General features: G+C 45.4%; 4 protein-coding genes and 1 long non-coding RNA gene across 5 annotated transcripts; 3 read left to right on the top strand and 2 right to left on the bottom strand.

Moving 5' to 3' along the window:
- Positions 1 to 216: 216 nt before the first annotated feature.
- LOC126319922 (DNA-directed RNA polymerase III subunit rpc3-like) lies at positions 217 to 2,447 on the top strand. Its single transcript, XM_049993626.1, has 2 exons — positions 217 to 343; positions 586 to 2,447. Exons 1-2 carry the CDS (start codon positions 278 to 280, stop codon positions 2,332 to 2,334), a joined length of 1,815 nt encoding a protein of 604 aa, XP_049849583.1. The 5' UTR covers positions 217 to 277; the 3' UTR covers positions 2,335 to 2,447.
- Positions 2,448 to 2,548: 101 nt separating this feature from the next.
- On the top strand, positions 2,549 to 3,793 carry LOC126319938 (uncharacterized). Its single transcript, XR_007557774.1, has 3 exons — positions 2,549 to 3,075; positions 3,260 to 3,315; positions 3,415 to 3,793. It is a non-coding gene; the product is annotated as an uncharacterized LOC126319938 (long non-coding RNA).
- Positions 3,794 to 4,594: 801 nt separating this feature from the next.
- LOC126319931 (3-hydroxyacyl-thioester dehydratase X-like) lies at positions 4,595 to 6,124 on the bottom strand. The gene is made up of 2 exons (XM_049993640.1): positions 5,536 to 6,124; positions 4,595 to 5,437 (listed from the first exon to the last, which is right to left on the bottom strand). The coding sequence occupies exons 1-2, from the start codon at positions 5,781 to 5,783 to the stop codon at positions 4,657 to 4,659; spliced, it is 1,029 nt and encodes a 342-aa protein (XP_049849597.1). The 5' UTR covers positions 5,784 to 6,124; the 3' UTR covers positions 4,595 to 4,656.
- Positions 6,125 to 7,797: 1,673 nt separating this feature from the next.
- LOC126319914 (exocyst complex component 2-like) lies at positions 7,798 to 12,257 on the top strand. The gene is made up of 4 exons (XM_049993617.1): positions 7,798 to 8,149; positions 8,238 to 8,323; positions 8,427 to 11,424; positions 11,492 to 12,257. Exons 1-3 carry the CDS (start codon positions 7,849 to 7,851, stop codon positions 10,977 to 10,979), a joined length of 2,940 nt encoding a protein of 979 aa, XP_049849574.1. The 5' UTR covers positions 7,798 to 7,848; the 3' UTR covers positions 10,980 to 11,424; positions 11,492 to 12,257.
- Positions 12,240 to 13,880, bottom strand: LOC126320000 (ATP-binding cassette sub-family B member 10, mitochondrial-like). The gene has a single exon (XM_049993736.1). The coding sequence runs from the start codon at positions 13,878 to 13,880 to the stop codon at positions 12,255 to 12,257; it is 1,626 nt and encodes a 541-aa protein (XP_049849693.1). The 3' UTR covers positions 12,240 to 12,254.
- Positions 13,881 to 14,316: the final 436 nt, after the last annotated feature.

The raw sequence follows: 14,316 nt of genomic DNA, 5'->3' as shown, positions 1-14,316 counted from the left end.
AGAGATCCCTCGTAGCCTCCTTCAAGGCCGCCGCGGGACTTTGCGCCCTAATTCCCCGGCGAGTGCCGCCTTCGCCAAGCCCCTCATCCCAACTCGGGGCCCCGCTCCCCGCGCTCGTCGAGCCCGTTCACGCCTCTCGGCGTTGAGCCTTCGCTTGCGCCTGCAATTTCGTTTTAGAGATTTTCGCAAAATGTTTTTTCCGAGCGCGTTCCGATTAGAGAAGATTTAGGTTTTGCCGACCCCGGGACAAAGCTCGCTAGCATGTCTCTGGTGCACTATGGCGGTCCCCAAAATACAGCTGGCATGCGACTTGGTAGGTGAAGAATTTGGCCTACCCACTCGCGTACGAAACCCAACCCCGATTTTGTACCGATTTCTTCTGAATGCGACTTCTTCTCACGTTTATGGATAGCAAACCGCAGACTTTGGTGTCGGGAGCTAGGGCCACGCGGCCCTTCCGTCGAATTTTTTGCAGAACCATTTGTCAACTTATCCCCTTTTTTTTGAGTTCGAGCAGAGCCACTCAATAACCACCTATTCCTTTCCTGAACCCCTCGTCCTCACTGTACCCCCATCCACTCGCAGATCGTGTGCAGCACCTTGATGGAGAGGGGCGAGTCGACCTTGGACGAAATCGTCAAGTTCTCCGGTCTAGAGAGGCTGTTGGTTTGCGACTGTCTATTGAGCGGAATTCAACACAATTACATCGTAGTGAAAGAAAACTACAAGCACAATCCAGTTCCCGCTCCCTCGGACGACGTCCACGCTCGAGACATCGTGATCTACAAGTACAGCGTCCTTATAGGCAACATTTTGATTCGAATCAGATTTTCCCTGTACACCTTGCAAGCTCGCGACAAGTTGGGATTCTATGCCGAAAATATCATCAGTCAGCTGCTGCTCTTCGGCCGCGCGAACATCAGCACGCTGCTCTCCTACTTGGTAGATCCGCAACGAAACAAGGCCGAACAGACCTTGGCCTATCTCGATGCCTTCAAGCGTCTCAAAGATAGCAAATACATCGTCCAGGTCATGGGCAATGACTCGGACTCTCAGTCCTTATTGAGCAAGAACCCATCCGAAAACCTCGACGTCTGGAACCGCGATGTTCTCAATTCGACTACCCAACCGCCTCAAAAAAGAAAAATGTCCTCCAGAAAGACAGAGAAAAAATCCTCGCCTTCTTCGGAACCAGCCGCGAAGAGATTCAAACATTCATCCTCCGCGGAGCACGTTTTGAGTACTGCACCAGAGTTCTTTCTCTATCAAGAAGCCAATGCTGCAAACGACGGTGCCAATTCGCAGCATCTCGGCCAAGACACAGAATCCATCAACCTAAATCAACTAGCGAACTCCTTTCATCAACTCAGCACCGAACCGGGCTTCACCGACCAACAAACCCCTGTCTCAGCCAATGTGAACCTCCCGAGCACCATGCAAAACGTTCAGGCCCTAATGAACCTCGAGAAAGATGAGTCTCGGTGGTGCGTCAACTACAATCGGTTCAACTTCGAAGCGTGCAAGGACGCCTGCATCCAACTCGTAGCCCAAAAAATCGACATCTCGGCCTCCGAAATCATAAAAGAAATGTTTGAAATCAACGAATCCAGTCGCCTGATTTCCGAAGAAAGGCTGTTCAACAACTTGACAAATCCAGAGCGCTCGGAAAAAAACCCCGCAACCAACCAAATCACGAAACAATGTCTCAAAAACTACCTCGATCTCATGACTAGATGTAGCTGCGACTTCCTCATTCAAGTCCAACCCTCTATCTTCACCATCAACCTGTCCGGTATCGTGCAAGTACTAAAACAGAACATGGTCGAATCCATCATTCTAAGCAAGTTCGACCGAGACGGACTGCGGATCTTTCGGCTGCTCCGAATAAAGAAGCTCCTTGAACAAAAGCAAGTGTCCGAGATGGCTATGATCCCCATCAAAGAAACTCGAGATTGCCTGTACAAAATGCTTTCTCAAAACTACGTTCAGCTTCAAGAAGTACCGCGAACCAGCGACCACCGAGCCGACAAAATGTTCTATCTCTGGAACGTCCGGTGGGACCACGTAATGAACCTGCAAACTTGCGAAATCTACAAAATCATGCGAAACCTCCGGCATCGCCTTCGCTATACACTTCAGAACCACGCGGATCTGATCAACAAAAAGAAAGAAGAAGAGCGCATTTTCTCGGCCCTCGGCATGTACGACAAGCACTACGAAATTTTAACTCCAAGCGAAAGACAGACTTTAGAAGAGCTAACAACCATCCAAGAGCGACTGGAAATTTCACTCATCCACCTCGACGAGACCTTGATGACGCTGATCCATTTTTAGAAATTTCAGCTATCTCAAACGCGCCCCCTTGTCTCAAATGCACTATGTCCCATACACCCTAATAAAAAGCCAAGCGAAACAAGCCTCTGCTTCCTTCTATCAATTCGGCCGCAGCTTGGTCACTGGAAGTGTCATGCAGAGCTGCCAATGTTTTATTGAAGAAGGGAGAAACGGACCTTGCAAAATGTTGGTACATTTCGAATGTGTCAAGCACTCGGATCATGCAGCGGGTTTATCGGGCCGCCATTCGCCTCAGACTCCTGGCGCTTTTGAGCCAAGATAGTGTTTTTCTTCGAACAACCCAGTCCCGTTCTAACGTCGAAGCCAGAGCTCAGACTGCCCTACCACGAATACAAAGGGCCCCGCGATTTCCTTTATGAACATGCGCGTTCTTCCAGTAGCCTCTCAACTTGACAGATTTTTTTCATCGCGCAGCGCCGAACTGACTTTGGCACGAACAAATCGAATTTGTCATTAATTTTGATTGCTCTTTGAAAGCCTGAAACCAAATTCACGTCTATTTCCGTCACGGACGAAAGAAGCCTCGCCTGAACCTTGTCTTCCATTTCTAAATTACCCGCCCATTTGGCTATTTTTTTCTGCTGCCTTCGGCGTTTGTCCCGTCGCAACCTGTCTACAACATGAACGTGTCTAACTGCAGCGTCAGAGTAGAGTACCTCAATTCCCAGAGGATGCAATCCAAATTCAAAAAAAATACCGAAATTGCCATTTCTAGAGATAGTATGTCCCGCGAATACGTGGCCGATGCATTCAGAAACAAGCTTTTCATATGGCATACTAGCGGCGACCTATGAACGCTCGAATCGATGCTCTCGCGGCCCTTTTTCGCCGATATAACCCGGCAGCTCCAGCCTCGAATTATTAACGGTCAACTTGGGTCCCCCGTAACAACGCTATTTGAAAGAATGGAACTCCTATGTCCTACTAGTTGGTGGTCCAAAAGCAAAAAAATCGTTCAAAGTAGGTGCATATGTGCATAAATTTTTTTATGGATGCGAGATGCCAAAACCAGGATACGCCTCTATCTCACTCTAATCTCTAAACAATCGATGACCTTAGGCTGAAAACAACATCAAGCAAATTTTCAAAAACTATGTAGCGGATGGCAAAGCGACGATTTCCCTTTTTTTTCCTTTGGTCAATTTGTATATTCAACAAGCAAAATTCGAGCAGCTGAACATGTTTCTGACCCTTTTAGAACACTTGCAAGAAAAACCGGACGCTGGTACTTTGTCTTTTCTGTCTGGATCTAGTATTTCACTTTTTTTTCTGCCATTGTGACCTTGAGATCAAGGTAACTGAGACTTTTCCACTTCGAACTTGTAGATCTAGAGACTATATTCGAACAGTGGAAACTGGAAAACATCGATTTAGCTGAATCGACAGAGAATGGGGAACAGCTATACCATGAAGAGGATCTTGAATAGAGTCTGGTGCAAAAATTGGTCAAATTTTGAAAATTAATAGGTGTAGTTTTTTGACCTGAGTTTTTTGATCTCGCCCTTCATTCTTTTAGCCTTTTGAAAGCACAGCAGACTGGTTAAAGTTTAGATTATTAACAAAATTTGTAAAAAAAAACATACTTTTAATCTCTTTTTGTTCTCTGATTCAGGAACTTCCGTTAAAATTCGTTCCTTGGGAATAATGCTTGCTTCTTTTAAAATAGATTTGAGTTTTGAAATGCAATCCTCCAAGTTTTGACTTTGTAGCCTTTGTCTCTGAGATGTTATAATTAGTTCCCCATGTTTGTTCAATTTTGGCCGAGTTACCTCTAAAAATCTTTCTAGCAGTTCAGGAGACATCCATGAGGCTTCAGCGGGCTTGAATCGCATTTCTACCTTGGTGTTGACATGGTTTACATTTTGCCCTCCAGGGCCGCTAGAAGCCGTAAACGAGAATTTCAGCCGATCCCTTGGAATCTCAGGAATGGGTAGTTGAGAACATTTTTTGTATTTGTTTATTGCTTTGGTAGTCCACGACTTAGATGATAGCCATCGAATCCTTTTTATTGTCTCTAGCTTGTAGGGCTGTGTGCTTAGACCGAATACGCCGCGTGTAATCAGCTGAGATATCGTGCCTTTAGAAAATAGCATTGAGGTGTATGTTTTGAGGAGCGAATTTCGTATCTCGATAACAGCACATTCGGCGATTTGAATCTCAGGTGGAAATATTGGTTGGGCCTGCCTCACAGAGTGGTTCTTGTTTTGGATTGTTACCAGGAAAAACTAATACAGATTTAATTTTATTCAAAAGAAAAGGGCTGACCAAGATACAGTTTCTTCATACACGAGGCTAATTTTTCTAAAAATATGGTACATTTCTAGTTTCTAAAGATGCAGTAAGGTGAGGTAATTTCCCGTCTGCGCTCCACAAGGAGAAATCAGTAGTGTTATCTTTTTTTGACCAGATCAATCTAACATCTGAAGGTAGGAAAACTGGCAGTTTGAATGCGCACTCAACCTTATAAGGTGGTTGAATGACGATTCCAGTTGATTTTTGAAGCTGTCCTAAGCAACTTTCAAGGGACCATTGCCCATGAGCAATTTTTCGCGGAAAACCGAACATGATTGCACCTAGACGACATATGTGGTGCGGGTTGTAATCACCTGTCACGGCTGCATATTTTAGTCCAATGTTGGCGGGGACAGAGAAGATTGCACTATTTTGTGTTTTCAAACATTCATCACTGTGGTCTTTATGATGAGACTTTCGCTGAACTTTTTGTTGTCGTTTGCGACTCAGCATTGTTTGAACACATTTCCAGACCGTGTCACCGTTCTCTGTAAGTGCGCACACATTGAAGTCGATTTCCCATCCTCGCTCGGTCTCTCTCGCATTTTTTACGCTGGTAGTGTATTTAATCTTGCTTCCTACAAGAATTGGATGATTTTGGCATATACTGGTGCGGATGTACACGATCCCAAAAGGACTGAATGGGAAGCAGGGAAGGGAGAATACTAGAGGTTGAAAACGAAAGATGTTTACGACAGGATAACAAATAGGAGCGACTTCATTTTCGCAATTTTCTTTTTCTTTTAAGCAACAAACGCTCTTGTAAGCAGATACATGCTTTGGGTCAATTCTACATTCAATTAATAAATATGTGAGAAGTTTGTAAATGAAAAAAATTTAGTCACGCGCGTTGCGCTCTTTTACAGCTCTTGTTGCGCAAAAACGTACAGACTTGGTCCAATAGAAATGGAAATTTGTGGGAAAGCATGAAATCCGTTACAATTCTTTCCCTGAGACTTAAATATTGCATTAGCCAAAATACTTGGAAGACGACTAAGCATGCTCGGTAGGTCTTTGTTGTTCTTGAACAAAATAATTAATTCGTTCCGAGGGGGCGGTTTGATCAGGGTCCGATAATAAAGCAGCGACCCCACAACTGCAATCAGGGTGAAACTCATGAACAACGTAAAGAGCATGATGACAGAAAAAAACTAGGTTTTGTAGCGTTGTAGAGTGTTTAAGACCGTATTATATTAATTGTACTTCAGAATCGGTAGAGGCTATCTTTGCCAATATTCTTTTGCAACTGCACTTCCTAATTCAGAGCCGCCTTTTAGTTTACAGGACTAATCAACTGACAGGTTGCAGTGCTCTAAGATTCAATTGGCCAGATAATTTGGCGCGGCAAAATTGGCGTGCAATTGTTCTTAACTAGCTGTAAAATTGATAGCTGAGAATAATGTTTGAGCAGCGAGTTTCAATAATAATAGAACCCAGATTTTGCGTTATGACAAAAAAACTTTCTTGAGTGCGGTAAGAACACATGAAGTATGGGAGAGCGCGAAGGCTTTCTAGCTGAGAGCTGTTCTTAGAGCGAATAGGCTACGTTGTAAACAACAAAAAGCGTCAATTTAGCCTTCGGCGAAAACAAAGTGCATTTTTGAGCGCCTGACATCACGCAAACTCTGGTGAGGGATCGATCAACTGCCAAAAGACTCCCAAAATTTGAGTAAATAGATCACCTCTGCCTTGGTGTCTGGGCACGTGGTTTACAAAACTAAATATTCCATGTTTATTTGGCACACTAAGTTTATATAAGAGACTATTTACAATATAAGGTAACGTTCGAAATTGCAGGAGCAGGAGACGTTGTTTTTTGAGGCATCTTTGCCAATAATATTTTTCGCCTTCTTTTAAATGTGCTGCTATTCTTCGTACTATGAGTCGAAACATGCTGTATCTTCATGAGACTGCCAATGACCTGCCTCGTGTTAGCAGCAGCTATGTTATTAAAAGATGCCTTAACTTGGAGTCCTTTATCGGCAGTGAGCAACAGAATATTCACATTTCTTTGCGGCTCTAGTTGCCGAAAATACAAGGCACAGTCTAGAATCACATCATCGTTGTTGACTTTACTTCCATATCTTTCGCGAATATGCAATACTTCTTCGAATCGCTGTCCCCTCACCCATTGCTCCTTGTTTGCTGTCATAGTCTTGTGCAATTTGTGAATCGCAGTCCTAGCCCCCTCGCCAACATAAGGATTCTTCTTCAGACCATCTAATTCTTGCAAAACTGTGTAAGGAACTAAAAAGTTTAATTCCGGCACAAGGGCATGCAAGTCCCACATATTGGGATTATCAAGCAAGGCATTGGTATCTACAATAACCAACGTCTTTCTATTTACAAAACTTTTGCAACAGCTCAATAGATCTGAATGTACCCTTCTAGACTTATTAGGATTTATAAAAAGACTATGTGTCTCCTTAGCATTGCTTGACAAGAATTGTGTTAGCGAGGAGATGTGGGGTTCTGGGGTTTTTTGTGCGACAGAATTGGGTGTACATGGGACCTCACGATTTAACATCGAAGAAGGTGTCACCACAGAAGACTGACGATCACGTGACATTGAGCTTAAAGGTCGTAGATTCCCAACCGAAATCTGAATAAGTTCATAACACGGAGGTGAACAGGCAGACAGAACCTTATTAGAGGAGGTGTCTAATACCATAAGCAAGGTTGCAGCGGGGTCATGAAGTTTGTCACAGACATTACAGTTTATACAATTGACCCCCCCAGGCGAACGAGATTGTTTATTAACCTCGAAAGCATTCACTTCATGGCTAAGTGTGGAATAAAAACTCCTTTGCAAGTAAGGATCATCCACACACTGAGGAAGGAGACCTAAACTGTTCATCATAAAGTGGTGTTATGTTATGTTCTCTAGTTCGAGTAGAAGATTAGAATAATTTGTTTTCATATACAAAAAAAAACTGTCACGAATTTTTTGCGTAGCCTATGTAGCATCTAAAGCGTGCGCGACAGTTTCTAAATATGTCGAAGGCAGTATTGATTATAGAGGATTACATGGGTTTGGGCGGTAGCAAGTAGGAATGAGTACGGGCTATTATGGAATATATCGAGGGTTCTATATTTGTTTATTTAAATTTGTGTTTTATTTTGTGTTTTTCGCGTATGTCGTACCTAAATGTCTTGTATTCGTTATAGCCTTATTACGGGCTGTAATTATGAGGTAAATCGATGCCTAGTTTGTTCAGTTCCCAGAAGAAGAAAGGTAAAGCGCATAGCAGCGTTTCTAATATCCACAATAGCACATCCAGTGCTCACAGCGAGGCACCTGATGTTAACAGTGAGGTATCTGACGTTTGCAGTAGCTTGAATACTGCGGCGAATGTCTCTGCAAAAAACGTAAAGCCTGCCCGAAACACAGAGAGCAGTGCAAGTCACGATAGCTCGTCTTCGAACAGTCACTTAGAATTTCATGACGCGTTGAACACAGCTGACACAAGACGTCTCAATCGATCAGATCTTGAAACGCGAAGTACGAGGGATAGTGCTGTTCTCATTGGCGGCCCCTTTCTGGGTGCGAGCAAATTGTTTAGACTTACGCTTGTGCCCTGTCTAATTAGCTGAACCAAAGAGATGGTCTGATGTAAAAGATGAAGAAGTTGCTGAAACAGATTATTTGGATCGCTGCGACATATCTACATATTGGGTACGACTCAGTTGCGATGATCGTTATGGCTTCGCCCAGCAAGGGCCGCGGATGAGGGAGCAAATTTTAAGTCAATACTGACTGATTTATTTTAAACCCACAGATAGATAATGAAGAAAAAGATAAATCCATAGATGACTTGTCTCAATATCTTCAGGATATGGAGGACCCTTTGGGAATTGGGACCAAGACTGATGGGAGCCAAACACCGTATCTCAGCAAGTTCAATGGGGGCCTGTCTCGTGATAGAGTTGTCAAAAGGAAAAAAACACTTGACTTGATCAGCGAAGAATTTGAACCTATCACTTATCTCATTAGTGTGCATCGGGATACGACGATTGATAACTTGTTAGTTGGCAAAAGAAACTTAGAGTTGAAGCTTGCTTCTCGCCAGCGCCAGCTTGAATACCTTGTTAAGAACAAGTTCTCTCTCTTCATAGCTTGCAAAGACGCCATCGGCTCTATCAACGCGAAAATGAACGCCGATAGCACTTCCGCTCAGATCATCACGTATTCTGAGTTCATCTTTTCGGATCTTGAAAAATCTTCTCGAGAGATCTTTTCTAATTTGATAGAGCGGAAAAACGAAATTGACAGAATTCGTAATGCCTTGAGCATTCTGAAGAGATCTCAATTTTTCTTCCATCTACCTCGACAAATGCGAGATAACATTGAAGCTCGACAATATGGTAAAGTAGCTGCCTGTTACAAAAGAATCAAATCCCTTACTGCGACTATTTCTCATACTTATGCCAGAAACGTTTTGGCAGAAGTCGAGTCGATCGTCAGTAACTTGAGGACGACGCTGTTTGAACTATTGGAACATCCAAACACGACACTGAAAGAACAGGAGGTTATTATAATGCAATTGATTGACTTAAACAGCTCGATGGATCCCGCATGGTTCTGTATTTCGCTTTGTTACAAAAAGATGAAGTCTCTACTTACAGAAAAGTTGGTCAATCTCAACTCGCCTCCTGTATCTGACCGCTACTCTTCCAGGTCCTTTGATCTTTCGACGTCGCCTATTGTACAAGCTTCACAGATATTGCAGGAGCATATGCCGCGCTTCTGGCATTTGTTCAAGCTCTGGAGCTCAAATTTACCGGAAATTTCCGGTGACTTGGTCAAAAATTCGGCGGAGCACCACACCCAAGAGGAGTTCCTGGAGCTTCTTGAAGACATCTATCATGTGTACTGTGATATCGTTATCAAAGATTTCTACGGTCCTTTTTACACAATTGAGCAAGTAGTAGAGCTTCTTAATGAAATGTGCAAGCTGTTACCGAATGGCAGCTTCACTCTTTTTAACGAGAAAAAAAGCTTCACCAAGCGCAAGGTGGATCGACACTCTTCCAGTCACCATAGTCTTACGTTGTCTCCTTTTCAGAAACACGAAAAAATGAAAAATGTAAAATCAGACACGCCGACGACTACCTACAACTTTCCGAAAAAGTTCAAAGATTTCATTCAACAAAGTGTCAACGATAATGATGTGGACGGCAGCTGCTTTGGAAAGGAAATCGTTTTGTCTATTCGGAATTTGCAACAATGTCTCTCTCAAATCTTGCCCGAAGAATATATGGAGGCCTTGTCTGATCTCTTCGACGTGATCCTCCGCACGTACATTGTTAAGGAAGTTTACGATATTTTTTACAAGATCAGAACCTGGTTTACAAGAGAAACGTGGGCCATTGCAAACCAGAATTATATGATAACGTCTGTTCCGTTAAAGTTCGAGTGCATTTTGAAGAGGCTGCTTAATAATTTCGAAGCTGTTATCTGGAAGGATCATCCGCTGATCATACTTTTTCAAAAGAGCCTAGTTAAGTGCTTGAATCACTTTTTAGAAAATACGTTCCATCTGGTGTTCACCGAAAAAGTCGAGTGTGGGGAGGAAATTGCGACAAGACTTGGGCGGTCCGTGAAGTCGTCAACGGGCATCCATGCCACATCCGAAGACGCTCGCCTAATTATCCTTCTAAACAATTGCTATTACGTTAGGACCAAGATTGTTCCAGCGCTTGTCGAGACGTTCGAAAGCAAATACAACCGAACGTTATTTTATGACGCAAAGTTTAGAGAACTTCAGCCTATAGAGCAGTTAGAAGAAATGATAAAGCTAAGGTACATCTGCTTCGAAACGGTTGCGCTGAACTCGATCTTGAATGGTGGGCTGTTGTACTCTGGATTTGATTGGTCTGGTTCCTCTGTATTGCCTAGCAACATAAGAGATTACGTCAAAGTCGCGTTGCTCGAGCTGGTTTTCATTCACGACGAAGTCTACCGTACGAGTAAAAAGTTGGTCTTCACAATATTGTCCACATTGTTGATGAATATGTACCAATGTTTCCTCGACATCCACATTTATGTTGATAGCATTTCTAAGTTCGCTGCGCTTCAGATAGGGATTGAGCTGGAATTTATTCACAACGTGATGATAAAATACAGAACACCTATCTCGAACAAAATGTATTTTGACCTTGATCAGATGCTACAGTACTCTTCCATGATGGATCCCAAGTCTAGTGACTTTACCATTAAGGAAAAAAAGGAAGTGAAGAGTATTATTACTTCAGAACTGAATGACACCTACCTCTGTTACGAATGCTTTAATCACGTTGACTTGCCTGACACCGCTGTCCCTACATCGTGATGGAGGTGTGCCAGTGGTTTTGCGAGTTTTAAAATGTGTACGCTTTTTGAGTGCTATTGCATTCACCTTTCGACACCCTGGATGCAAGGACAGTAAAAGGAACTTGAGTTTTCGCGACGCCAATGCGAGTTTTAAGATTGCTTGGTGGTCGTCCTGCTTTTGGTTTTCTTTTTTTAAAAAATTTGGTCTGCGTGTGGCAGAACTGGTTGACGAAGCGGTGATCCTGAGTGCGGGGGGGTCACGGCTCATGTATGAAGGAGTGAATGCCGGTTTCAGTTGTGCCGGCGCTATCTAGGGTGTTTACACAATATTTTGCGAGCTGAGGCCCTGATAGAATTTCAAGAGTTAAGTTTGCACCAACAGAGAGTATCTGAGTGGGTTGGGCGGGTCAGAGTGGTTTCGATGCTCTTTGTTTTGCGCGAGGGGTTTTTGGCGAACATCAGGGGTGCGTTTTGCAAAATTTACGACACATTTTTATGTTAAAAAAATTTTTTAACGAGGGCGTTGCCAAGCTAGGGGCTACGTTTCTGCACTTAGAGTGACCAAAAAAAAAAAAGGTCGTCTGTTTTTGCGCTGCTTACTTTTTTTCCGCCTGTCTGTTGGATGGAATACCACGGGAGTGCCCTGTCCACTCTACATTCCGCACTACAGTCCGCGAGGGCGTTACTTAGTTTAGACACAAGCAGTCTAAACGAATACCGAAAACAAATGCTTCAGATGAAGCAATGGATTAACTATTTACATAGTGAGATACAAAAGAATGCGAACATGACGGGCCAGCAAGATTTGGATGGCGCGGTCGAGTCCGAGTCTTCTATCTCGACAATGGATCAACTCATGGAAGAGAAGGTGATGTTGGAACAGCTCATCGAAAAAGAAGACAATAGATTGTATCAGCTCCTGGGCAAGCTGCGAATAATGCAACAAACGTTAGACTCTATTGAAGGCGATATGTCGGCGAAAGAAGAGGAGGGCAAAACTGCTTAGAGCGCGCCTCTGCTCTCTTCGTTGGCGTTTTCTGCGTGAGGATAGCGTTGCAGCGAGAATTTTCGGCGGTGCAAGCTAGATTTGAAGTTGGGAAAAACTTTTAAAACGTGTTTTTCTGGTCAACGGGGAGCGAAGAGCCTCAACATGTAAGCTTCCCATGTCTTAAGGGGCCCCCGTGCCATCAAATGCGGTCTTGGTTTGTCCGTCCGGCGCACGATAGTTGTGACGAGGAACGCCTTGGTAGATGCCACGAAAATAGAGCCTCGCTCATTCGTTTTCATTTTTTTTTTAGACGTTTTGCAATATTTTTTTCAGTTGCCCATTTGACGACATTAGTTCTTGGTAGGTGCCAGACTCGGCCACGCGTCCGGCGTCTAAGACGACGACCTGGTGCGCATTCTTTATGACGGATACGCGGTGAGCGATGCAGAGGATGGTCCGACCAGCCATTAGACGCTTCAGGGCCGTTTGAACCAGGTGTTCACTTTCTACGTCTAGAAGAGACGTGGCTTCGTCGAGTATGAGAATTTTGGGGTTTCTGATCAGAACCCTTGCGATGGCTATGCGTTGTCGTTGCCCGCCGGATAGAGAGGCTCCGCGGGGGCCTATGAGCGTGTCGTAGGTAAGCCCGGAGTGCAGGAATTCGTGAACGTACGCTTTTCTGGCAGCGTCTTCGATTTCTGCCTGAGTGGCGTGTGGCCGTCCGTACGCGATGTTTTGCGCGATGGTTCCGGAGAACAAGTTGGTGTCTTGGTGAACCATGCTGATGCACTGTCTGAGAGCGAGTGGGTCGATGTCGGCGATGGGCGTGTGGTCGATGTAGATGTTGCCCTCGTCTGGCTCGTAAAACCGCATGCAGAGCAGTGCTAGGGTGCTTTTCCCGCACCCAGACTGGCCGACGACGGCCGTGGTGGTGCCTGGGGTGATGGTCAGGTTCAGGTTTTTCAGCACGGGGATGTGTTTTCGCGTCGGATACGAGAAAGAAACGTTTTCGAAGGTGATTTTGCCGCGGAACGACGGTTCGTCGACAGAGTTGAAGGAAAATATTTTAGGCGCTTTCTTCGCGGCCCTTTCGCACTCCGCGTCGTGGATCAGCGAGAACACTCGGTGAGTGCTGCCCAACGCGCGAACGAACTCGCTGTACAAGTTTCCCAGGCTCGAGCACGCGGCGCCTATGTACATACTGTACATCAAGAACGAGGCCAATTCTCCCGTCGTCATGCCTCCGGCGGTTACGATGTTTGCGCCTTGGTAGAGGATCAGCAGCGTGGACATGTTGATTCCGAAGACCACCGCGCTGACGAATCCACTGTGGTAGAGCACTGCGCGCTTCGCGACGTTGAACACCTCCATCAGGTGCTCGGAGTACGCTTTGGCTTCGTGTTCTGTTCGGTTGAAGAGTTTGACAATTCGAATCGAACTCAGGCGTTCCTCGGCGTAGGACGTTGCGGTGGCGAACTTGTCGGTCACTTTGGTCGCCAAACTCCTTGCCATCCTGCCGTAGTAGAGAGCGCCTATGAAGACGGGCGGCACGATGACCGCCATCGTCATGACGAGCTTGGGAGACAGGTAGATTAGTATGACAAATCCGCCTACACCTTCTAGGATTCTCTTCAGGCCGCGCGCGATGTTTTCGATCAACGCCCTGCTCATGACCTCTGTGTCTGCTGACAGCCGGTTGATCAGCTCGCCGGTTCCCTTCTTGTCGAAAAACGAGATGTCTCTTGAAATGAGCGACTCGAACAGGTTGGACCGAAGCCTCATGGTTATTCGCTGGCTGGCAATGCCCAACAACAGGCTTCTGGCGAAAGTCGCCGAGGACGCGACCACGAACGCAACCATCAGCCCGGCGGTGATCAAATTGAAATTCACTTCTAAAGTGGGGTGGATCATGAAGTCGATCATCTTCCCCATGGTGGCCGGCAGGATCAGCGTCGCCGAGGAAGAGCACGTCAGCGCGATCAAGGCGAACACCAGGGTGCGGGTCTCCGTTCGAATTATGCGAAAGAGCCTCACGATGTTTTTCGAGCGCTCGCGCTTTTCGTCAACCGAACTTTGATTTTGGCTGTCGAGACCGGAAGAGCGACTTCCGTCCTCGCCCAGCTGGCTCGTCGTACTGGCGTTTCGGACACTCGCGCGTCGAGGACCGTCGGGCGGCGGCAGCGCGCCAAAAGCCCTGTCGCGGCCCGCGTTCGCGAAGGAATACGGTCGCCAAACTTGAAGCCGCGCGTTCGAACGGCAGGTCGTGCGTACGAAAAAGCGTACTTAGTAAAAGCGCCTCTCGTGTGTTCGGCAACGTGCAAGCTGCCCCTCCCCTCCCGAATCGCTGACTGCTTTCAGCAAGGTCCGC

Source organism: Schistocerca gregaria, unplaced genomic scaffold (assembly GCF_023897955.1).
Source record: "Schistocerca gregaria isolate iqSchGreg1 unplaced genomic scaffold, iqSchGreg1.2 ptg000691l, whole genome shotgun sequence".
In the NCBI taxonomy this organism is placed as follows: domain Eukaryota; kingdom Metazoa; phylum Arthropoda; class Insecta; order Orthoptera; family Acrididae; genus Schistocerca; species Schistocerca gregaria.
Note: the sequence above shows the minus strand (reverse complement) of the source record. Positions and strands in the feature narration are given on the sequence as shown.

What these genes read in the sequence shown, in the direction of transcription:
- LOC126319914 (XM_049993617.1), top strand. Translation starts at nt 7,849, where the DNA reads ATGCCTAGTTTGTTCAGTTCCCAGAAGAAGAAAGGTAAAGCGCATAGC. An exon ending in ATCAGATCTTGAAACGCGAA is followed by an intron (nt 8,150 to 8,237) that starts GTACGAGGGATA and finishes CTGTCTAATTAG; the next exon opens with CTGAACCAAAGAGATGGTCT. An exon ending in GCGACATATCTACATATTGG is followed by an intron (nt 8,324 to 8,426) that starts GTACGACTCAGT and finishes TTAAACCCACAG; the next exon opens with ATAGATAATGAAGAAAAAGA.
- LOC126319922 (XM_049993626.1), top strand. Translation starts at nt 278, where the DNA reads ATGGCGGTCCCCAAAATACAGCTGGCATGCGACTTGGTAGGTGAAGAA. An exon ending in AATTTGGCCTACCCACTCGC is followed by an intron (nt 344 to 585) that starts GTACGAAACCCA and finishes ATCCACTCGCAG; the next exon opens with ATCGTGTGCAGCACCTTGAT.
- LOC126320000 (XM_049993736.1), bottom strand. Translation starts at nt 13,880, where the DNA reads ATGGGGAAGATGATCGACTTCATGATCCACCCCACTTTAGAAGTGAAT.
- LOC126319931 (XM_049993640.1), bottom strand. Translation starts at nt 5,783, where the DNA reads ATGCTCTTTACGTTGTTCATGAGTTTCACCCTGATTGCAGTTGTGGGG. An exon ending in ATTTCTATTGGACCAAGTCT is followed by an intron (nt 5,438 to 5,535) that starts GTACGTTTTTGC and finishes AATTGAATGTAG; the next exon opens with AATTGACCCAAAGCATGTAT.